We start from the raw sequence: 25337 nt of genomic DNA, 5'->3' as shown, positions 1-25337 counted from the left end.
AGGAGACATTGTCTCAAAAGCCTGTATTTATAACTGTCCCAAATGCCCTGTCTAACATGTTTGTTTGGACAGTTTTTTACTTACAGTATGTACCTTGTTGTATGTTTTTCTATGGACCATGAGTCTGCAATAACGACATTCATTCATTAATTCATTAATTCATTCATGCATCGGCTGCCTGCTCCTACACACCTGTCCCAGGTGTGCTTTTTTCAAAAAGTTCGTATCAACAAAATATTAAGCGTGTCATGTCACTGTAACACTGTACCTGAACATGGCAAAAAAATTGAACAACGTGTTTAATGTAGTTTCACACTGCATGTGGAAAACCTTGTTTCATATCTATGTATATCTATGTATTTGTGTTTCAGAATCCACTGTGAAGAATGGCAGGCAGAAGGGGTGTGTGTGTGTGTGTGTGTGTGTGTGTGTGTGTGTGTGTGTGTGTGTGTGTGTGTGTGTGTGTGCGAGTCACACACAAGTACACTTAACATTTGGGCCCTCCCAGTCCCAGATATTCCCGAGTCTGCAAAGTTTACAGACCAGAGTAAACAGAAAGGATTCCACCTTCCTCCTGAACGGACTAGACTACCTCCTCTCTGTCTCATTCATCCACTATGAAGGCTTCAAGTTACCTAGTTGCTTTATAAACTGAAGTACATTGAATGCAGCTTTCTAGGAAGTGTAATTAAACACAGATGCGTTACAGCCAGATATCTATGGAACTAACTGGCTGCAGGGGAAATCTCTTGAAGAATCTGACCCACTGAAGAAGAATGAGGACTGGGACACAGAAAGGGTGAAATACTCCTCTGGAAAGCCCGGGATTTATTTTTGACCAGCTGAAGTTTGTATAATCCCTACAATGGCTTTCAAAGAGTTTGGTTTTAAAGAGTTTAGTTTTAAGATGAGCCATTCCAGGGGTATAAAGTTCACACAGATAGGACATTGCTCTTATCACATTGATTTTTTTTTTCCCCCTCTATTTTTTTACAACACCTGTTTTTGAACTTTCTGCCCGTCGTTGTCACAACCCAGAGGGATGACCTGGGTTGTTTGTTATCTGTCGGACGTAAATCAGTGTCCATAAATATGCAGCGGATTCCTCCTCCTCTCCCTTTCTGCTCTCTGGCTGTCACTCTGGCAAGATCTAGAGGGCAACAACATCAGAGTGGCTTTGAAGCTTCTCCATTCTGACACCTGAGGTTGACTCCTGCGACTTCTAGCGAAGGCTGAGATGACAGAGTATTGTTCGCAGTAAGTCTAAAGCGCTCCCTCCCATTCTTTTGATAAAGACTTTGACTAATGATTAGCCACCTGTGGGTCTGACAGCAGCAGTGAGTGTGACCCTATCTGGTTGAAAGCTGTTGTTGGAGAACTTTCCCTGAGACAAAGCTTTGTATCGTCGTTATTATTACTCTCCAACTGACCGCATCATCATCATCATCATCATGGGTAAAGGCTTCTACGTCAGCAAGGTGGTGGCGTTGGTCGCCGCCGTTGCCGCCGTGGCGGCCGTGTCCGCCATCATCGCGCTCGCTGTGGTCTACACTCAGGAGAAGGCCAAGAACGAGAATGTGGAACCCACCACACCTGCCACCACCGCTGCGCCTGCCACCACGACCAACCCTCCCTCCACCACCCCCTCCGGCCCCAAGGAACCCTGGGAGCTGTACCGTCTTCCGACCGCCCTGTCGCCGTTCTCCTACGACGTGACCCTGTGGCCTCGGCTGGTGCCCGACGACAAGGGCATGTACATCTTCAGCGGCCTCTCCACGGTGCGCTTCACCTGCCTGAGAGAGACCGACCTCATCCTCATCCACTCCAACAAGCTCAACCTCACACAGCTGGGCGGGACGACGCATCTGGCCGAGCTGGCGGGACTGGACGGAGCCACGACGCCGGGTATCAGCAGGACCTGGCTGGAGGTCCCCACTCAGTACCTGGTGGTCCAGCTGACAAGTAAACTGGAGGTGGGGAAGTCCTACCGGATGTACACGGAGTTTATCGGAGAGCTGGCCGACGACCTGGGGGGATTCTATAGGAGCGAGTACATGGAGGATGGGATTAAGAAGTAAGTACGGTAGAACTATATGTGTTACAGTTTAATATCTTCTTTGGTATGGCTTGCTTTGGTTTAATCCGTTTGGGGAAGTGCATTCAGGCATTTATTTTCATAATATAGTTCTTTAGTGATTGTTTTGTCCAATTTTGTTGTTTAGCTTTAGTTTGGTTCAGGTGATTTATAGTTTACAATATACGGTAGTTGTAGCAGCAGCAGCAGCAGTAGTTGTAGCATCAGTAGTCATAGTAGTCTGACTGAATGAAGTTCTGTGGAATCCCATTAACTGAAAATAAATCCTCTCTCTCTCTCTCTCTCTCTCTCAACATGCTCAGTTAAACTGTCTGCTCTTAGTAGTAGCCTAATTGTAGTGGTAGCAGCAGAACAGTAGTAATAGTAGTAGTAGTGTTATTGTAGTAATGGTAGTGTTGGTAGTAATAGTAGTTGTAGTCTGTAGTGCACAATCTATATTTTTTTTGCCAGTGAGGGAATCAAACTCTTCTGTGGGTTTAAAACAAAAAAAACAAAAAGACACGACAAGAATTAGACTGAAATGAAGTTCTGTGAAATCCCATTAAAGCTGCACTATGTAACTTTCCTCTTCTACCCCGGATTTGAGCCCAGATCTCTGTGCAAGTGCTGACATTTTTTTTACCAACAAGCTAATGGAGCCTGCCTGCTTGCTCAGGGGATAAATGTAATCTCGACCTTCACTTCAGGTCAACATTTTTGTCAGATCCTTTGTCTAGGTGAGACATAACCTTTGACACGATCTAAATGTCTCAATAGATGATGTCTCTCTCTCTCTCTCTCTCTCTCTCTCTCTCTCTCTCTCTCTCTCTCTGTCTTGAGAACAATATAAACTTACAACATGCACAGCTAAAGTGAGCTATAAAGCAGTGACGGTTAATGTGTAGTGCAGAGGCAGCAATACGTTTGGCCACAGGACACTTTTTCTAAGCCATATAATCCATGGCTAATTTAAGGACGTGAACTTGCAACACACTTATGTTAAATACTATAAAAGTTAATAAACTAAAGATGTGTGTGGTTTAACTGCAAACTGATAGAGCTGTGTGTAATCAAACCTTACAGATGCAGATATAAAGGCTTGTGTAATCATTCTGTGCAGACCACATCCTTGAATGTGGCACTTAGGACATAGTCCATTGAAGTTAAAAAAGAACATTTTATCTGGAGACAGACAGTTATAGTAGGCTATTCCTTCTTTTTCGAACAGAGATAAACAAGCTCTTTCAAGGTCTCTTCTTAGATACATAGACAAATGGTGTATTGTTTAAGCCTTAAACAGCTACAGCAGTTCTCTCTGCCTTAAACTTTAAGGCATGTGAAACACTTTCCCATGAGAGCATGTGAACCTTTTCATCCAAAAGGTCTAAAGAGGAATGTTGACGGTGAAAACAGCTTTCAAAGAAAAATGGAAAACTAAAGTATGCGTTCTTGCTATCCGGTATCGTTAATGCAAAGCTGCAAAGCCACATCCTACCCAATCTGGGAACCCATCTGCAAAATGTGCTGCTGAATCTGTCTTGAGAGCTTACCTCCTACCTATTGGTTGCCTTATCACCTCCTCACTGCCTGATTTGTGATGTGGCGTGCCATTCACTCTCAACATAAATTAGATAAAAGTATGATAAGCATTCTTTAGGAGGAGGATTCTCTATGTGGACATTATAGCATCATGTGGGACATGGGCTGGGCATCTTGTGGTGCAGGACACTTTAAAAATACTTGAATCTATCTATCTATCTATCTGTGCACATTATGTGAAATGTGTCCTCTGCATTTACCCATCCTATCAGTGTTGCCATGTCTGCTTATTATAAGCGACTTTGGCCTTGTTTGTTCAGTTAAGTCACTTGTAAATATTGTTAGTTGCGGGTTAATTGATTGATTGAACACTTTATTAACAGTTTGCAATTAGTACAGAGGTATGATTTACAACGATTGTTCAAAGGATAACACAAAAATCCCTGGGGCTTGTTTCCATTGCTGTTCTGTGTATTCAATTCATTAAGAATTTGGGCTTGTTTCTAAAGTGTAGTTGCTTATTTTGTGGCCCACCATACAAGATTTGTGTTGTGAAAATGTTTCACAAATATTCCACATTTTTGCAATTTCTTTTTTGGAAAATACTGTAGCAGATTTACAAGCTCACTATGCGTCGTGACGCGTTGTGAGCTTGTCGATCGGCAATTTCCAAATATTCAATGCATAGGTTTAAAGGAGACACCATGAATTTAAAAAAAATATTTGATATTTAATATCATATGGTATATGTCCCTCAAACCATTTTCAAAAGGTTTGAGCCTAAATCAACACTCAGATATACTCATCCCAAGTCAATTCTCTCAGGCTTATAAAGCACTTTCAGCTGCAATACCAAAACGTCCTGTTGGGCAGAGGGGTGCTACTGAGCAATTCTGTCTGTCAAAATACATGGGCAGAAAGTTTCGTGATGTAAGCAAACATTGCCATTCTGAGATGGCCTGTTTAGACACGCCCATTCTGAAAATCTCTGAAATGAGAATGAATGACTGAATGTTAAAAAAATATATTTTTTGGGGTACAAGAGACAATGGGGAGCCCAAAAAATACAAAAAAAAAAAAAAAGTTAAATTCATGGTGTGTCTCCTTTAAAGTGCTTGTGTGGCCTATAATCTGGCAACACTGCAGACTAGGAGCAGTGAGCAGCCATTCTACGGCGCTTGGGGAGCAATTAGGGGTTAAGAGTCTTGCTCAGGGTCAGGACACACATGGACACATTGCTGGCCTCACCTGGAATCTATCAGTCATATATTGTAAATGATTTACAAAATCATTTGTCCGGCCATAAATTATCGCTGGCAGGCCAGTTCTGGCCCATGGACCACCTGTAGTTGCCTAACATTGGTTTAGTGGTTAAAGGGATAGTTCACCCAAATATGAACTTTTTTTCTATCAATTACACACCCCATGAAGCCTTGAATTCATGGAGTTTTTTTTTAGTTTTTGTCGCTTTCCTAAGCCAATAATTTGATGACCGGTGGAGTCTCCGGTAGGAGAATCAATGGAGACTCTTTGAGTCTCCTACCGGAGATTCTGCCGGTCATCAAATTATTGGCTTAGGAATGTGACAAAAACAAAAAATCTCCATGAATTGCTCCTGCTGTCCCAGTATCCGCACTCAGTACAAACCAGTGGTTGTACTGCGTCGCTCCAGCAGTGGTTCCGAAGCTCGCCGCTTTGTGAGCTCGCAGATCTGCTATTTTTACTAATTTTAAACTTTATTTTTACATTTATTGATGGAAATGATTAGATTGTTTAATTTCATTCATGAAATACTTTTGAAAAACTGTTGTTTTTAATTGATGAAAAGTTGATTTATTTTGTTTAAACTTTTTTAAATCTTTTGAAATATTATATTTTTTAATGTAGGAAACAAAGTAGCAAAGATGGGACCCAACCCACTGTTTGGGAAACAGTGAACTGCTTGAGGAATCAAACGAAAGGTGGAATCAATGTGAAGAAGAGCATTTTCAACATTAATCACAGTTAAGATGAGAGCTTAATTGTGTGGGTGCCCTGGTGGCTTGGCAGTACGTATACAGGCAGGCCGCAGGCATCAATCTGGATTTGAGACTAACTTGGGATCTTGCACTGCATGTTTAAATGCTCTCTCTCTCTCTCTCTCTCTCTCTCTCTCTCTCTCTCTCTCTCTCTCTCTCTCTCTCTCTCTCTCTCTCTCTCTCTCTCTCTCTCTCTCTCTCTCTCTCTCTCTCTCTCTCTCTCTCTCTCTCTCTCTCTCTCTCTCTCTCTCTCTCTCTCTCTCTCTCTCTCTCTCTCTCTCTCTCTCTCTCTCTCTCTCTCTCTCTCTCTCTCTCGCTCTCTCTCTCTCTCTCATATGTGATAAAGCAGAAAGACAATTCTGAATGTAATATACAGTAAAAATCCTTAGTGTTAATGTAAGTCAGAAACACTTTCAGAGTTAAATTAACACATGGTTTTGTTGTGTACTACTGTATTTACATTATTCTTTATTGCAGAGTATTGGCCACCACTCAGATGCAGCCCACAGATGCCAGGAAAGCCTTCCCCTGCTTTGATGAGCCCGCTATGAAAGCTGTCTTCCACATGACTCTGGTCCACCCCCATGAAACTGTAGCGCTAGGCAACGCCATGGACATCTGTAAGTTTGCATTTTTAATCCTCCGTGAAAATAGCCGATCTACAAGCTCCCAACGCCTCGCAGCGCCGTTGTAGAGGGAAAAAGAGCAGACCAAGTACAGAGCCAACGGTCAAGTTGACTAAATATTGAGGGTTTAAAAGGTTAACTATCTGAAAATACACATTAGAATGAATCCAATTGACTATAAAAAGTTTAATCTGCAACACAATTGTATACAATATGTATGTATGGGGGGTCCCCGCTTCATCTCTCTCTCAGCTAAGAGGTCCTTGGCCTGATAAACGGTGAAGACCCCTGCTCTAGAGGTTTCACACATGCATTATTATGTGGATGTATACAGATGTGTTATTACACTCTACAACAGTGTTGAGCCTAGACCCATGTGTCATACATACACTGACGTGGCAATCAGCTGACCAATTTGGCGGGTTATTTTAACACACCTCAGTCTCTGCTCTTCCTCCTGCTGTCAGTGTCCCTGGTCTGTTGAGATGTAATCTCTCAAGAACAGATTCTGCTTCCAACCAGGGAAACTCTCCCCTGTCAGTTGGCTCTCATGCATTGAAGGAGGCATGAGCTCGGCCCTGGCCTCCCTAGGTTGGCAGAGGGAAGGTAGTGCCCAGGATTACATAGACAATTGGCACTGGGTGTAAAAAATAGGGGTTACAAAATCGTGGGATAAAAAAAATTAGGAAAAAAAAAAGAACAGATTCTGCTCTGCGTTTGAATCTGTCGGGGGGGTTCGTCATATCGCGTACGCACTGGCCTACAAGTGGGCGTGCCTTCAGATCAGGAAGCAGGCCGCGCTTTACCCAATCAAATGTAGTGGGCGGGATTTACGTGTCCGCCGATCCTTCCCCACTCCAAACAAACCTAAACTCATTTAACAATAGCGTCCTCGGAGCAGACAAAACCACGGAAAGATATTCACATTTTAGCTTGCTCTTTCATCATAACAAGTGGGCTTATAACCAAAACGATCCATGTTCTCTGGGAGAAGTGGTGTTAGTGTTCTGTGTAGAAATATTGTTAGTGGGAATGAAAACATAGTCGCACCACCGGAAGTGAAAGGCTGAAGGCAGACCAAAACCCCGGTTTCCTTGCGTACGTGTGCTACGTCGACTTCCTCCCAGAGCCAACTGAGATAGTCAAAAACAGCAGAGGGTGCTGTTTTTCCTTTTCATTTGGCGATGGGTTCCCAGATTGGTTGAGATGTACCTGTTTGCTCCCACCGCCATCCCACCACCACCAGGGGGCTCTGAACGCCAAGATAAAATTCATACTTGTATTTACATAATGAATAAAATATTGGTTTCAATCTATTTGTGAGTTATCTTCAACGTTTTTTTCAGGCCAAGGACCCACTTGCTGAGAGAGACATGAAGCAGGGACCCCTACTATATTGTATAAAATTGTGTTTCAGATTAAACTTTTTCTTTTTTACTTGGTCTGCTTCCTCCCCTCCTCTACACCTATACTATACCAAAAATAGCCGATCTTCAAGCTCACAACGCCGTTGTGAGCTTGTAGATCTGCTATTTTTGGCTAATGTTCTCCTCAGAGAAGGGATGCTAGGGTTCAAGTGCTTAAGGTAAAACATATCTTATCATGGCGGCCCCCCTGTAGTAACTCCGAGGACCCCCTAGGGGTCCCGGACCCCCTGTTGAAGACCCCTGGTTTAGACATTCACCAAACAGCTTATTCTGGTATTCGTCCCTGGAACAAAATATTTTGAGATGGGGTCGGCGGCCAAGTACTGTACATATCATTTTGGGGGTCCTTGACATGAAAAAGTTGGAGCACCACTGACCCCCATCCCAAAATATTGTGTTGCAGGGCCCCCCAGAAGCAAAGATTTGAGTTGCAAATGTTCCCTTAAAGAAAAAATAATAATCAAATATTTGCAAAAGAAAATCACAATTTTTCAAAAGTAGCAGATCTGCAAGCTCACTCAGTAGTACCTAATTTTCAATTAGGTACTACATGTACAGTAGTTTGAGACCTTTTGTAATAACTGCTCTACTCTATTCCACTAACATTGTGTCCTTATTTCCATACAGGGACGCTCAACGTTACTATGGAGGGTCAGAGTTTACTTAGGACCAATTTTGGGCCCACCGAGGTCATGTCCACCTACCTGCTGGCCTTCGTCGTTTGTGATTTCGGATTCATCAGCTCTCCACCAGGAGATGCTGTTCTGGTAAACTTACAAACATTGTGCAGTAGTATTTCTCTATTAAACCAGCTAGTTAACTGGTTCTGCCAGGTGTAAATTTTACCATGGAAAGGCGAGAACCACTATTGTAGCCTTATTGTGTATCACTGTACTGTATAGAGCCACGTTTCCACCTCAACACGACAGCTATTCTTTCTCAATTTCACAAATAAACTGTAGTAGCCGGGCATTCCTCTGAGCGCATATCTCTCCTCCATGTGGGTTACTGCAGCTGTCGGGTCGAGCTGTGGCAACCTGTATGAGCAATAGACCCCTTAACAGACGACGTCATACTGGCTGCGTGCAACGAAACCCATTATATCAGGTCTCGTTAGGACGCGTCTCACTAGCCAACACACACAAGAGGGGGTTGGGGTGTGCTGAAACCAGTGCACCCCGAAACAGGTTGGGAATTGATTGCGTGAAATAATCACCTGTGCGTCCAGGCTCAATGTTAGTAAACAAATAATTGGTCTATAAGCTGAAAAAGCTTTTGGAGGGGCACTTTACAGAGAGAGGCCCCTCAACATGCAATAGGGCATAGTGGACAGACTAGCCCTGAAACATGAGGTCAGGTTTCAAATATAAAGTGCTTTCCCAAGTGCCACGGATGTTACAAGTATCTCCCGTATTGTTCAATAAAAAGAATTTTAATCCGATCGCCGGCCATTTTCTTTTCTTTTTTTTTTTTTTGTAATGTATCAGAGTGCAATACACCTCCCAACCATTAGTGTCGCATAGTTGAAAGCAACAGAGAACATTTGGATAAAATGGCCAGCGATCGGATTAAAATGCTTTTTATTGAACAATACGGGAGATACAGGTACTTATCACGGTACGCCTTGTAACATCCGTGGCACTTGGGTAAGCACTTTATATTTGAAATCTGAACGTTTATGTACATGTGAGAGTTGGCAATGTAACTCATTTAATGTAAATCGAAAACCAGGGACTCTCGGCTCCATGACGCTTGTGGCAAACGAGCGTCATGTGAACCATGGCTATAGACGGACATTTTATTGTTCCACAGATAGAAAGCCCTTTCCTTTTTCCCATAGAGATTTCCGAAAAATATTTATATTAATTATTTTAAGCCTGGAACCAAGCCATCCAGGCTTCTGGTGAATCACCATAAAACATTCGATTTTGTAATTTTTTTTTAAATATTTAATCATATTATAAACTATTTTTTTTATAAAAAAAACTTTTCTTTGCAGTTTTCAAATTTGTTTTGACACAGAATCAAATGTTTTATGGCTATGAATGACTCACCAGGAGCCTGGATGGCTTGGTTCCAGGCTTAAAATAATTAATAAAAATATTATTGGAAATCCCTATGGGAAAAATGAATGGGCTTTCTATCGGTGGAACCACAAAATGGCTCCCACTGCTATGCACTATTGCAATAATTAGAATTACTGTATATTTTCAGATGAAATGCCCCTTCAGTATTTTGTTCAAACTAAATATCGCCCTCTACTGGGCATTATGCAGATGAGTGTATAAACTTGGTGAATAATACTTTTCTAGTTGAAGACTTTACAAAAACTATTTGAAGAATTAGATTTTTACTCTTAACATGTTGCTACAATATTGAGTGTATATAATGTCTTTGAAAGGTCTGTTAAAAAGTTGGTACTGTACATTTGGTGAAATATTGCTTCATGGTTGTGTATTCAGATTAGGATATGGGCTCGGAAGAAGGCCATACTAGAGGGTCAAGGAGACTACGCGCTGAATAAGACAGGCCCCATACTGTCTTTCTTTGAAGGCTACTACAACTCCACTTATCCCTTGACAAAATCAGGTAAGAACTCTCGTTCTCTAAGTACTGCTAGTCTCACATTGCAAAATGATCGGAGTGAATACATCAGTGCTATGTTTTCTTTTGAACCTAAACTGATTATCAGTAGTGACTAGTGAGAACACACATCTCCAGCCTAGTTAGGAGGATTATTTCCAATATTTTAGACAAAACACTGCAAGGGCAATAGGTGTATAATTATCCATGCTATTTGGGGGGATTATATCTCCACACTGGCCTTGGAACGCCCCGGGATCCGCCAGGAGGAAGTTGCTAATGTTGCTCTGGAAAGGGAAGTCTGGAAGTCTCTGTTGGAACTGTTACCCCCGCGACCTGATTCCGGGTAAGCGGTTGATTTAGCTTCCCAGCCTTGTCTTTAAGGACAGGCACCAACAGTACAGACATAATGGATTCAGGAAGGACCGCTTTGGTCAGTTTTGTCCAATCCAGCTTCCCTGTGTTAACAGCACTGCCAGTGACAGTCAGCTGGGTTACATTCTCGACATTAATCATCATAGCAATTGGCATGATCAGAAGTGGCTAGCCCATACATGATCTCTATATTATCCAGGGAGGCATGAGCATCTGCTGTAGACATACAATGATCTAGCCAAGAAGTCGTATGCTCTGAGAGCGAGGATATCCCTCGGGTCCATCCGTGCGAGCGACTCTATAGGGCGGCGTGGTTCATTGTAGTGCCGGATAAAAGACCCAGCTGGCCACAGCTGCGGGTCATATCTGCTACATCGTTACATTCAGCGGAGACACAAAAGGAGCTGAATCTACTTCCTGCTGCAGACTCGATTTTCCAGATATTGACATCCCGACCCAGCTTCTTTTTCAAATAGTCACCGAATGTGTTGACATCCAAGTTCAAATCAAACTTTGGTGCAAAGACACTAGCCACGTTATTATAAATCTTGTATGTCCCCCCCATTCTAGATTTGTGTTTTGAAAATGTTTAAGAACCACAGGTTTATAAACAACATTAGGAAACAAGCCCAAATAAGTAACTACACTTTAGAAACAAGCCCAAAAAAACACAACCCCGCAATATTTACAAGCGACTTTACAGAAAAACAAGCCCAGAGTTGCTTATAATAATAAGCAAGCATGGCAACACTGGTTTTCCTCCATGTTTCAGACCAGATCGCTCTGCCTGACTTTAGTGCTGGGGCGATGGAGAACTGGGGTCTGATCACCTACAGAGAGACAGCCCTCCTCTACAACCCGAGCATGTCCTCTAACGGAGACAAGGAATGGGTGGCTACAGTCATCGCCCATGAGCTGGCCCACATGGTACAGTATTTATGCTCCTTTGAAAAGGCCTTTAGTCCGAGTTAAATGAGCGTTGAGTGTGGTCAGGGGTCATCGCCATGCTGGCTTGTAGTGGACATTTTTGTCAAAATACTATGTTTGCCATGGACATACAAAATGAGTAGACAAACACTAAGAGCTATCCCTAAATGACCATTACAGGTCTAACTCTGAGAGCAATGGGGGTCCTTGAAAATAAAACACTTGAGAACAACTGTCCTATAGTGGACTCCTAATGTGCCATGCACAGTGTCATAGTAAATCAGTGTCATACACATGAAGAAAACCTGGAGACTGACATTCAGTAATTGGGTCTTATGATCAAAATTATAATGTTATTTAAAAATCACACCCAGTGTGAAGTGAGCGGTGTTATTTAGAAACAACAGTGGTCATCACAGTGATGGAAGCTCACAAAAAAAACATTTTTTTGAAGTGCGTGGTGATATTTATAGATTATTAATTTCATCATGCGTCTCGCTAGCCAATCAAAGCAAAGGGTCTGAATAGAGTCAGCCAATCACGGTACAGCGAAAAGGGTGTGAATAGAGTCAGCCAATCACAGTACAGGGAAAGACAAATTTTCACGACGGTCTTGTCCCAAACCCACTTATAGGAGCGGCTACACCGTCAAAAACTAAATCTAGAATTTGCCGAACATTGGTCAGTCTCAGCTCCATGCTTCTATTCTCAACCGATAACATATACTCACTTCATTATAGAGCACCTTATTTAAATGGGGAAGTTGCATTGCTCATTCCTTGCTTGCTGTTTGCTGCTGCTTTAAAACTTGCTGCTCACCTCACCACCTCAGCAACCACCTGTCGTTTTGGATCTACTTTTATGTACTGGGGATTCGGAGTCCCTATTGGTAGGGACATGTAATGTGCTTTCTCAGAGTACCTAAAAGCAGATCCAATTCATTGGCAAACCAAAATAAATATATTGCTCATTTTATATTCAATAAAAATATTTTATCCATTCATGAGTTGTCCTGACTGAAAGAGCGCACGCACGCACGCACGCACGCACGCACACACACACACACACACACACACACACACACACACACACACACACACACACACACACACACACACACACACACACACACACACACACACACACACACACACACACACACACACACACACACACACACACACACACACACACACACACACACACACACAGCGTCTTTGAGTACTTAAGAGTGCTATATAAATTCCAGGTATTATTATTAGTGTGGTTGCCCTAACAGGGCAACCAGACTATAGTACTCTATAGCTTTCTTCCACTTCTTCAAGATAAACAATATTTCAAACCGCATCTCCTCCCACAGTTTTTATCCCCTAATGTTGTGCCATATATCAAAATGACCGTCTAAATCGGGAATCGTGTGCTTGTATTTTGCTAAGAGATTGGTTAAATAGTTTAATTGATATTGATTTATTAGTGCATTAAATTCACCCATTCACTTTAATGGAAAAGTGAAAAAACTCAAATTCAAGTATTTTTTTCTCAGAAACCTTAAGAGCTAGAGTTATCAAATTTGGAGGGAAAATTCATAATTAAGTCCCAAATTATTTAAAAAAATATCACACCATTCGGCCTCATGGTGGCGCTATAACAGCCCCCTTTACGTTTTGGCCCGTAACTCTTGAACCGTAGGTCCGAAAATCAAAATTTCTTTTCACCTGGATTCCTTGGGTCACGACGCATCTCCCCATATAGGCCACGCCCATTTGCGTCAGGATAGATTTTTTTATATTGATTTATTAGTGCATTAAATTTCCCCATCCACTTTAATGGGAATTGCAAAAACTCCCATTCAAGTATTTTTTTCTCGGAAACCGTAAAGGCTACAGTTACAAGACTTGGAGGGGACGTTAATAGTTTTTTGAAAAATTATTAAGAAAATAATCACACCAGTCGGCCACATGGTGGCGCTATAATAAGCCCCCTTTACCTTTTGGCCTATAACTCTTGAAAAATGGTCGTAAAATCAAATGGTCGTAAAATCAAAATTTCTTTTTCCCTGGATTTCTTGGGTCACGACGCATCTTTCCATATAGGCCACGCCCATTTGCGTCAGGATAGATTTTCCGCCATTTTGAATTTTCTTCAAAACACACTTTTTGCTCCTTTTCCTTCAATTTTTTTCCAAATCTCACACAAATCGGTACACGTGATCTATGCACAGTCTCCGACGGTATTCCTCCCGGCGTATTACTGGAGTCCCGACCGCGTCGGCGCAACCACACTTTGCAATTGCCAATTGCGACGCGTCTAGTTATTATTGTCATTATGGTACATTTGTTCTAATCTAACCATGTTTGTCCTCAGTGGTTTGGGAATCTAGTGACAATGAGATGGTGGAATGACCTGTGGCTGAACGAGGGCTTTGCCACCTATGTCTCATATCTGGGAGCCGATTCTGCTGAACCAACATGGGGAGTTGTAAGTCCTGCTGTTTCTCATAAATATCACCTTATGAAAGTGACACATACCCAAAGTGAAACTTTTCTGTCAGGCACCATCCAAAACTCCCCCACTAATGAATTGCAGTCCTTTGTAAATAAAAAACATCATCATCATCATTAGTTATCATGTGGGTTCAAAGGCAGTTGTCTTAACTACTCAACAGGCAAAAATAGCTCTGGTCCATAGTGTTAGGAGTTCTCCTTAACGCTATGCGACTGTACGTGTATTTTCCTCAGTTGAACAGGAGTTGCGGAGGCACGATGCGTACACTTCAGATAAACGATACACGTATGTTCGCTACACACAGAAACAAAGACGGTTGTCCGTTGTTGAAAGCCTCTGAAGACTTTCAGACCCCCATTTGTGTGCAAAATCTTGATAAATAGAAAAACACCATTGAGATCTGTAGGTGGCGCACTGAAGTGAATAAAACATTTCTCTGTCGGATGGATTGTTAAAACCGTCTTTGTTTCTGCGAGTATAGCGAACATATATAGTTTATTTTGACTGAAGTGTACACATTATGCACCCGTTCAAATGGCTGAAAATACACGCACAGTCACATAGCACAACGGAGAACTCCTAATGCTATGGACCAGAGCTAAGGCAAAACCATAAACAGCAACGTGTGCTGCGTTGTCCTTCCAGAAATCTCTGATAGTTGTGGATGCGGTGCATGGCGTGATGGGGGTAGATGCCCTTGCTTCCTCTCATCCTCTGTCCTCTTTAGAGGATGAAATCCAGAGACCTGAACAAATCAGTGAACTCTTCGACTCCATCACCTACAGCAAGGTACACACACAATATTGTCACAGACACACAAAACAGATACGCTCTCTTCCTCTCTTTTTTTCCTACTTATACACACTTGCACATACAGATATAGCCTGCAAACTCTTCTGTAAATTCTGCATCTGCATCAGTAGACAACAGTTGTTTACTCAGTTCTCTTTGAAAGTTAGAAAATACTGTATGTCAGTCAGTCAGACATACATAATACAAGAGATAAGTTAGTTAAGAACAGGTCACAGTTGGCAGAGGGAAGGTAGTGCCCATGATTACACAGACAATTGGCACTGGGTGCAAAAAATGGGGTTTCAAAATCGTGGGATAAAAATGTAGGGAAGAGAATAGTAATAACAGGTCACAGTAGATACTGTCATACTTTAAGAACAGGTCTCTAGATAAGTTTAATAGTTGCTGATCTGAAGGTCCATTACAGTGAGTGTGAGTGTTTCTTCACAACTGAAAGATCTCTAAATAAGTGCATGTTCTTTCCAGGGGGCTGCAGTTCTCAGGATGCTCTCAGACTTCATCACGGAGGATGTGTTCTCCAAAGGACTTGGTGTGAGTATTATGGGACAAAGATTGAAACATGTCTGAAACAACATGCAACATAATCCTAACCCTCAACAATCTTTATACAGCATGAAGTTGCTGATTAGACAAAATACAGTTTTATAGTGACACTATACTGTATATGCTTTAATATTGTGTTGCATATGTATTTTGTCCTGCTAATTTACTAAACTCTCACACCTGTTTCCTTATTAACATTGTTCATCTCTCCGCAGACTTACTTAGACATGTTCGGCTACAACAACACAGTCTATACAGACCTCTGGGAGCATCTACAAATGGTAACCCCTTTTTGTAACAAAAAATAATTCAATTCAATTATTTGTTTTGTAGTGTTTTTTTGTATTTATTTCTTTTATTCAGTTTTTCAGTTTTCAACATAAATGTCATTAATGTTCATTGGCTGTGTTAGATGTGTTGGACTGTAAGAGGAGAGGAGAGGGGGGGGGGGGTTAATAGACTTTGACATCAAAGTCCACGGGCCAATCACAGCACTTTTCTGAGCCTAAGTATTTAGAAAACCCCAGGCGATGAAGCCCATTTTTTTTTATTTGATGTCATGAAACCTTTAAATAAATCAGCAGTGTGCAGGCGTGTTCTTTTATTATTAAAAAGGGGACCCAAAAGCTGTTGAAGAGTGAATGATCTCCTGTTCTATTGTGAATGTACTACAGGCAGTAGACAATACCTCTCCCAGCCTGGGGTTGCCCTACTCTGTGGAGGACATCATGAACCGCTGGATCCTCCAGATGGGGTTCCCGGTTGTGACCATCGACACGCGGACAGGACACATCACCCAGAAACACTTCCTGTTGGACCCAGACTCTCCAGTGGACAGACCCTCTCCCTTCAAGTAGGAATCAGTGATTTATCTTGTATAACACTGTTACCAAACAGTGGGTCACGGAACAATTTGTATGGGCTTTTCAGCAGATTTTCAGCAGATTTTCAGCAGATTTTCAAAAGATTCCGAAATAAATCCACATTTTCACAAGTTAAAAACAATAATTAGGAAAAAAAAATCTTTAATTAGAGGGGAAAAAATACTTTTAAGAAGTAGTGAAAATAGCCGACCTACAAGCTCACAACACGTCGCATTGTGAGCTTGCAGATCTGCTATTTTTCACTAGTTTCGGTCCCTAGGAGACATCAAATTTCTCTTTTGGCTCTTGAGCTAAAACGTTTGGGAACCACTGTTTTATAATGTATGAATGTACAATATAATTGCTGTCGGGCAGAAACCTATTATCTCCATATTCTAACTTTTTGTGTTTTTTCTTAAATTAACGGCCCCACTTGATCACACTACAGTGTCACACAAAAGTATCAAAAGTAGCAGATCTACAAGCTTCGCGACGCTTTTGGAGTTTATTATAACTCAGTCGAGTTTTAGTTTGGGAAAACGTTTCAGAATGTTTTAACTTTATACCTGTATTTTATATAATGTTCCATATACTGTATTATGTGCATGACTGTTAAATAACTGATATCTACGTATGCATTATGAACATGTATATTAATGTACGCTGTATGTGCTGTCCCTAGTTATGAGTGGATTGTACCCATTAAATGGATAAAGACTGGTGCAGTGCAAAAGCAGACCTATTGGCTCGACAAAAAAGAAGGTAAGACTTAATTCACGTAAATGGAATACCTGCATGCCGGTAATATGTTCCACTTGTTCAGTGTTTACGTTTTGATCTTTTGATCGAAACTGAAGCGTGTGTGGCTGCTGACCTTATTATTTTACCCATGTTGATCTTCCGTTTGTCCTGCACCTGCACCTGACACTGACATTATCTTATCTAATATTTAATTCACACTCATGCAGAGAAAATGGCCTCATAGCTCTGTGCATACAATGTGGGTGATGTGATCTACACAGCTGTGCTTTCTCTTCACAGCAGTGTCAATTTCGTCGACTTAAACTATGGCGAAAAATGTTCGTCGACTACCCTTTTTTCACTGATGAAAACTAAGTAAAAACGAAGCTATGATGACAAAGACTATGACTATTTCGTCAACAAATAAAAACTAGACTAGTGGAGAAGAGAAGAACTAAGACAAGTACCGGTAATCTTATGCTTGCCTGTCACATGCTTGGGTGTCACACTCCGAAAATAGCCGATATACAAGCTCACAACACGAGATGTGTTGTGAGTCAATTTTCAGTAGCCGATATACAAATCAGGCATTTCGACGCCATCAAGGCACCGCCGAAATACATTTTAGTCGACTAAATCAACTGTAGATTTAGTCGACTAAAATCTTAGAATATTTAATCTAAGACCAAGACTAAAAGTGAAACCAAATGACTAAAATATGACAAAAACTAAATGGAATGTTATTCAAAAGACTATATGACTATATCAAAATCTGCTGTCAAAATTATCACTGCTCTACAGTTGTGTTTGCTGAAACTACAAATCTATTCCACATCAGACACCAACACAAACATGACGGCCGACAACAGCAATGACTGGATAGTGGCCAACATCGACACATCTGGCTTCTACAGAGTGAACTATGACTCAGACAACTGGGAGCGACTGCTTGACACGCTGCAAACAAGCCCACAGGTACAGAAAAAACACACAGTGCTTCTATCACTTTGTATGTGTTTCAGCCCTGGTTCTTCACTGTTGTTGTTGTCCAGAGTGCAGTGCAGTGTTCATTTTGACAGCACATTTTTTATATTGTTGGTGTCGGGCAGAAACCTCCTTTCTCCATTTTCTAACTTTTTGTGTTTTTCGTAAATTAATGCCCTACTTGATCATACTACAGCGTCACACAAAAGTATCAATAGTAGCAGATCTACAATACAATTGTATATTTTTGATACTTTTGGATTTGAATCCTGAAAAGTAACAGTTTTGGACATATATAGTTTTATAGTCATAAGCTTTTGAATAAAATTCCATGTAGTTTTAGTCATATTTTTATTCTTCTGAAATGTTTTACTTTTAGTCTGGTTTTAGTTTAATATTATAAGTTAAATATTATAAGATTTTAGTCAACTAAATCTACAGCTGATTTAGTCGACTAAAATGTTATTTTGGCAGGTCTTGATGGGGTTGTAATGCCTGATTTATATTTAGCTGTGCGACACGTAGTGAGCTTGTAGATCGGTTATTTTCGGAGCGTGACACCCATGCACAGCCAAGCATAAAGTCCACTCTCTTGTCCATTAGTCCTTCCCTAACATTTTCATCATTTTTATTTGTTGACGAAATTGTCAGTATATTTAGTCATAGTCTTAGTCAACGAAATTAACTGTAACTGCAGTGTTACGGTCTTTTAAAATGTCTGCCAGTCTGCCAAACCTGACTTCGACTAATTATTACTATTATTTTATTTCAGCTAATCCCAGTAATCAACCGAGCTCAAATAATTGACGATGCTTTTAACCTCGTAAGGTGAGAACATAGTTTCATAATGTCACCACTGTGCCTTTTAAAGGTAAGAGTTCAACATATGAATATGAGTTCCAGAGATGGAAGAAGTACTCACATGTTTTACCTAAGTAAAAGTATCAATACCCTATTGTAGAAATAGTCTGTTACAAGTCCGGTATTCAAAATGTACTTGAGTAAAAGTACAAAAGTATAGGCATGAAAATATACTTAAGGTCGACTAACACCTATATATATAGGTCTGAAGTGGTTTCATAATAATAACTACTAATTCTACAAAGGAGCTAGTAACTCAAGTTTTCAAATGATTATAGTGGAGTAAAAGTACAATATTTGTCTCTGAGATGTAGTAGTAAAATGATTGAAAATACTCCAGTAAAGTAAAAAAAAAAAGAAAAACTCAAAAATTGTACTTGAGTACAATACTTGAGTAAATGTACTTAGTTACTTTCCACCACTGATGAGTTCTTTCTTTCTAGGGCAAAGATTTTGAACACAACGCTGGCCCTGAGAACCACCAAGTTCCTGGTTAACGAGAGAGAGTACATGCCCTGGACGACGGCCAGCCGCAACCTGGACTACTTCTACCTGATGTTTGACCGCAGTGAGGTCTACGGACCCATGCAGGTCGGTAAACAATACTCAACTATAGGGCATAGCAGTGGCGACCATTTGGTGTCATTTTTCCCATAGAGGTTTCCGAAAAATATTTATATGAATTATTTTAAGCCTGGAACCAAGTCATCCAGGCTCCTGGTGAATCATGACCATAAAACATTTGATTCTGTGTCAGAAAATATTTGAAAACCACAAAAGAAAGGGTATTTATTAAATATTGTATATAATATAATTAAATATTCAAATGTTTTTTTTACACTGTTTAATGGTCATGATTCACCAGGAGCCTGGATGGCTTGGTTCCGGGCTTAAAATAATATAATACAAATATTTTTGGAAATCTCTATGGGAAAAATGAATGGGTTTTCTATCTGTGACACCACTGCTATGACCTATTATTGAGTGTAAATGTAATAATTAAATGTCCCTCTTTCAATAGTTTTAATCCAGGGAAAAAGTCAAATGTAAAGATGTTAGCTTATGATAATTGCTCTATATTTAGCAGACTGACTCCATTAACTCCATATACAAAATAACACTGTTTTATTGATCATAGACATTGTAAGTAACGGTTCCAGATAAATAGTTAATAGGCTAGCCGCTACTATTGAATGAGAATTCATCTCATGCTGGTCATGAGTGCCTCCTTTATGAAATGGTAGATAGATATCTCTTCATGTAACTTTTCCCTGAGGCTTTTGTCTTTCTTTAATCAACATAAAAAAATAGAAAATGTTATAAACGTGAGGCCTTTTCATTCACCAGGCTTACATTAAGAAACAGGTCACTCCTCTGTTCCACCACTTCAAAACCCTCACAGCCAATTGGACCAACATCCCCGAGAGACATACTGACCAGTAAGGATATTTACTTGTAAAGATTATACAGCTTTTCCATACAGGTATAGCTACTATATTGTTGCTGTCGGGCAGAAACCGCTTATCTCCATATAGTTTTGTTTGTAAATTAACACCCTACTTGATACTACAGCGTCACACAAAGGCATCAAAAGTAGCAGATCTGCAACTTTTGAATTTGAATCTTGAAAAGTAACAGTTTTAGACATATGAGGTTGAGAGAGAGAGAGAGAGAGAGAGAGAGAGAGGGGGGGGGGGGGGTGTGAGAGAGAGAGAGAGAGAGAGAGAGAGAGAGAGAGAGAGAGAGAGAGAGAGAGAGAGAGGGGGGGGTGTGTGTGAGAGAGAGAGAGAGAGAGAGAGAGAGAGAGAGAGAGAGAGAGAGAGAGAGGGAGAGGGTGTGTGTGTGTGAGAGAGAGAGAGAGAGAGGGTGTGTGAGAGAGAATTGTGGCAAACCATGAAAAGATGATAATCACTTAATAATATAAGAAGATAGCAATTAAATTAATATCTTCATCTAGCAAGCTTTAATTAGCAATAATTTGCCGATGTTTACAGTGCTGTTACAGTCAAACATTGCAGTCAGATCTGCTACTTTTGATGCTTTTGTGTGAAGCTGTAGCATGATCAAGCTGGGCGTTAATTTATTTGGGTAAAAAACACAAACAGTAAAAAAAAAAAAATAGGGAGATAAGAAGAGGTTTCTGTGTGAAGTTTTGCTCATTCCCTCAGTGATCTTCCCTCTGCAGGTACAACCAGGTGACCGCCATCTCCCTGGCCTGTAGCACCGGAGTGGAGGGATGTAAGGAGCTGGTAACTGGCTGGTTCAGAGAGTGGATGGATAACCCCAATACAAACCCGTATGTTCACAGAGCATGGCTCCATCCCTTTCCTTTTCCTTTAAATTCCAAATCTTTTTTTACTGAAGCTTCTCTAGCTCAACCCTTTTCCCTTCTTACTATCTATTGTCCTATTCCATTCCACCATGTTAGATGTTAACCCATTAAGACCGTTAAGGTACAGTAATGACTATAGTTGTGGTTATCTTTGCTGTAAACACCATCTATATATATATATATATATATATCCACAGCATCCACCCCAACCTGAGGAATACGGTGTACTGCAGTGCCATAGCAGCAGGGGGCGTGGAGGAGTGGGACTTTGCCTGGTCCATGTACAAAAGTGCCACCATCGCCTCCGAGGCGGACAAGCTGATGTATGCTCTGTCCTGCACCCAGCAGCCATGGCTGCTCAACAGGTCTGCACAGCATATTTGAGCACAGAGTTAACTGAAGGGTTTTTGATTTATTGAATACTTTATTAGAAGTGTAAACAGCACGTGGCGCGGTAAGACATTCAAACTAAAAGGATATTTTAGCTAATTTTAGCCAATTTTGAAAGAAACCAGTCCTTTAATGGATGGTGTCATGGCATTCCACATTTTGGTGGCAGAGCAGTGGAATGAGACAACTTTCCCATGTTTGTTCTAGGGGATGTCAACTATTCAATATTCAATTTGAGCTATTTGAATTACTGTTTGTGTTTGCTCTTGTCAGTGTGTTCTTGCACTATACAGAAAACTACTTTGTATGGTCCACGTTTGCATTATTGTCTATATCCTGTTCTTTGTTGTGGTGCACTGGTGACCAAAGTTTCCTACCGTGTACAACAATACAATTGATCTAATTAGTATTATTCCTAATGGCATTACTAGCAACAGCATTATCATTGTCCACATGCTTTTTTTTACAGTGAGTCTACAGTACTATTTTTGATGGTGCACACAGAGAGAACACTAGTTTTGACTTGACCTTTGACCTCTGTGGGTTATGTATTTGCAGATATCTGGATTACTGTCTGGATCCAGAGAAGATTCGTAAGCAGGACGCCACCTATACCATCGTCTACATATCCAGTAACGCCATCGGACAACCTCTGGCCTGGGACTTCCTCAGAGCAAAATGGGACCATATTTTCAATGAGTGAGTATACTGACATATGGGTCCATATCTTCAATGAGTGAGTATACAGTAGGGTCCATATCTTCAATGAGTGAGTATACAGTAGGGTCCATATCTTCAATGAGTGAGTTTACTGACATATGGGTCCATATATTCAATGAGTGAGTTTACTGACATATGGGTCCATATATTCAATGAGTGAGTATACTGACACACACTATGGGTCCATATCTTCAATGAGTGAGTGAGCCCTAGGGGTCCTTGAAGGAGTTCTAGGAGGTCCCCAGCTATGATAAATGATTGATAGTTAGGAACCAAATGGAACCTTACGTGTCTGTAACTCAGAGTGTGCAAATGGCCATTTGGTTCCATTTGCACACTCTCTGAGTTATGGGGGTCATTGGCCTAATTGCATACCAAACTGGGGGTCCTTGAAATTAAAACGCTTGACAAAAAGAAACAGAATTGGACAGGCCTGGGACTTCATCAGAGCAAACTGGGACCATATCTTCAATGAGTGAGTATAGGGTCCACATCTTCAATGAGCGAGTATAGGGGTCCATATATATCTTCTACTGATGTGCAGGTCAGGTTTTTTCATAACCCGCCCAACCCGCCCCAACCCGTCCCGGAAAAATGAATATAAATCAACGACCCAGAAATAACAGCGTAGCCGTTAGAATTTACCGGTTACCAATTTCTTAACGGTTACCGGTTAAAACGGTTAACCATGGCCATCCGGCCATGGTTAACACTGGTGGCTAATGCAGTGATTAGCAGGTTTTAACAACATTTATGCTTTTTGCTTTCCCTTGTGACAGCTATGGAGGTGGAGCCATTTCCTTTGGCAGCCTGATCAACGGAGTGACGAAACGCTTCTCCTCTGAGTTTGAGTATAAACAGGTATAGCTGCTTTATTTAGAGTAAAAATAGATGGTGCCAGTGCTTCTGTAATGATATACATTTATGTTCAAAACAACATGTGCTCTCTCAAGTAGCAAAACATGTTTCTTTTTCTAATGAGTCAAATGTTCAAATAAATTATAAATATATTTATTTATTTAGATTACATTTATTTTTAGTATATATTAATTTGCAAGTAAGTAAGTAAGCCTTGCAGAGCCATATGCCCCATATGGTAGGAGTCTATCTCCTGTTTCTGTAGCACTAGCGCGCAGATTCACACGAGCAATGTTCAAATCCAGGTTGTGTTATTAGCACACATAGCTTAGCTCAAACTGCTTAAACATCAACTTCTCATGGTTGTGGGAGAGAGCAGACGGAGCCTTCTCTGGGGGTCCGACCTGCCTCACGGCTGCGGACAAAAACTACTCTCTGTGAATCACAACGTGTGGAGCTGCACCGTGTGTGTGTGTGTGTGTGTGTGTGTGTGTGTGTGTGTGTGTGTGTGTGTGTGTGTTGTAACTGACACAGCTAGGCAGACATCTACTCATAGGAACGCCTTGCCCACACACACATAACTAAAAGTTTGTAAATATTTTGAGTGCACACATCCCCGGGTATGGACTATAGTTATTCTTATTTTGTGGAATAATCTCACTGTAGAATGCTGCTATCTATATATTCTGATGGGCCTCAATATACTGTAGTCATGTTCATTGACATTCCTTCATCTTTTGCCACACAGTTGCTTCAGTTTAAAGAGGACAACGCGGAAGGTGGATTTGGTTCAGCAACCACGGCCCTGGACCAGGCTCTAGAAAGGACTAAGGCTAACATTGACTGGGTGGCCATAAACAAAGACCAGGTCCTCACATGGTTCATGACTAACTAACTTGTTTATTAATCCAAAAGAGACACATAATACTGCCTTGTCTGTAAATCTGACTGTCTGATATACAATTTAACATGTAAAGCACAAATATTTTGTATAATCTATTTTATTTAAAGATGAAACCAGCCATTTATTTTCACATGTTTTTTAATGTGACGTGTTTGAAGTTGGAGGCTTTTAAAGAAATGTATTTTAAAATAAAAAAAAGTTATGTTTGATAATCGTTGTAATGTCATTTGTTCAATGGAGAAGAATGATAATGATAATGAATTTTATATGAATAGCACCTTTCCAAACAAAGTTCCAAAGTGCCGTACAGAGCAAGATTAAAAACAACAAAAATAGCAAAGCAAAATATGAAATTAGAAAAACAACATTACAGTGTATACAATCATATAAAAAACAATTCGGAAAAACACTTAGTGTAGAGGTAGGTTTTCAGAAGTGACTTAAACAGAGGCATGGATGGTGCTGCTAACCTTAGCTACACCGGCAGTGCGTTCTACAGCGTAGGTGCCCGGGCGGCGAAGGCCCGTTCACCCCGGGTTACTGGGTGAGTATAAGGGACCTCAAGGAGGGCCTTATTTGAGGATCTAAGAATGCGCTCAGAGGGGGGACAGCATTTCAGAGATATAAGTAGGGGACAAACCATGCAGGGCTTTATAAGTAATAAGTACAATTTTAAAATCACTCCTGGAGCTCACAGGCAGCCAGTGAAGGGCAGCTAGTAAGAAGGGAAGTCCGCACTGATATGTAGATCCCAGTAGAAACGTTTTTATTATGGCGACGTTTTGACCCGTGTGGGTCTACGACAGGTCTGATCACAACACACAAAAGTAGGCGTGTTAAAATAAACAAAAAGCAGGGATCAACAACAGCTGTTTTGCAATAGTAGACAATTTGACACACCCACCCGATCGACAAGGCTCAGGCTGAGACCATATTCACACGGCGGCCATTTTGGAATTTAACATTGAAAAAAGTTGCTGTGGCAACTGGGTGGCATTTCATTGACTTAATGGCAATATGGCCACCGTGTGAATATGGTCTATTGGCTAGTGTCAAGCTGAGGACTTGTAGAAATTATTAAGCGGCGCAGTAAAGCCAACTGTCATCAAGAGGAGAGCAATTCCATGTAAAGATTGGCAGAGTTACTGTAGGAGCCGTGGTACTGCCCATAGTTTGAAGGTCATTTTTTAATTTGAAGTAGTTATTAGTGAGAACGAGTTCAGTGAGTTCACTTATACATGTGGTACAGGGTTT

General features: G+C 40.9%; 1 protein-coding gene across 1 annotated transcript; it reads left to right on the top strand.

The window, feature by feature from the left end:
* Window positions 1-598: 598 nt before the first annotated feature.
* Window positions 599-24239, top strand: LOC311048342 (aminopeptidase N-like). The gene is made up of 20 exons (XM_084061574.1): window positions 599-2074; window positions 6109-6251; window positions 8312-8451; window positions 10147-10273; window positions 11415-11569; window positions 13934-14047; window positions 14720-14863; window positions 15353-15418; window positions 15646-15711; window positions 16105-16283; window positions 16976-17055; window positions 17873-18009; window positions 18791-18846; window positions 19323-19470; window positions 20227-20318; window positions 21065-21175; window positions 21409-21576; window positions 22160-22300; window positions 23101-23182; window positions 23928-24239. The coding sequence occupies exons 1-20, from the start codon at window positions 1452-1454 to the stop codon at window positions 24072-24074; spliced, it is 2919 nt and encodes a 972-aa protein (XP_083917700.1). The 5' UTR covers window positions 599-1451; the 3' UTR covers window positions 24075-24239.
* Window positions 24240-25337: the final 1098 nt, after the last annotated feature.

The sequence above is a fragment of the Gymnoscopelus microlampas genome (assembly GCF_963454915.1).
Source record: "Gymnoscopelus microlampas genome assembly, chromosome: 1".
Lineage (NCBI taxonomy): Eukaryota > Metazoa > Chordata > Actinopteri > Myctophiformes > Myctophidae > Gymnoscopelus > Gymnoscopelus microlampas.
Note: the sequence above shows the minus strand (reverse complement) of the source record. Positions and strands in the feature narration are given on the sequence as shown.

Coding starts and splice junctions, on each gene's coding strand:
- LOC311048342 (XM_084061574.1), top strand. CDS start 1,452: ATGGGTAAAGGCTTCTACGTCAGCAAGGTGGTGGCGTTGGTCGCCGCC. Junction 11,570..13,933: donor CCCATGAGCTGGCCCACATG/GTACAGTATTTA, acceptor GTTTGTCCTCAG/TGGTTTGGGAATCTAGTGAC. Junction 17,056..17,872: donor TTGGCTCGACAAAAAAGAAG/GTAAGACTTAAT, acceptor ATTCCACATCAG/ACACCAACACAAACATGACG.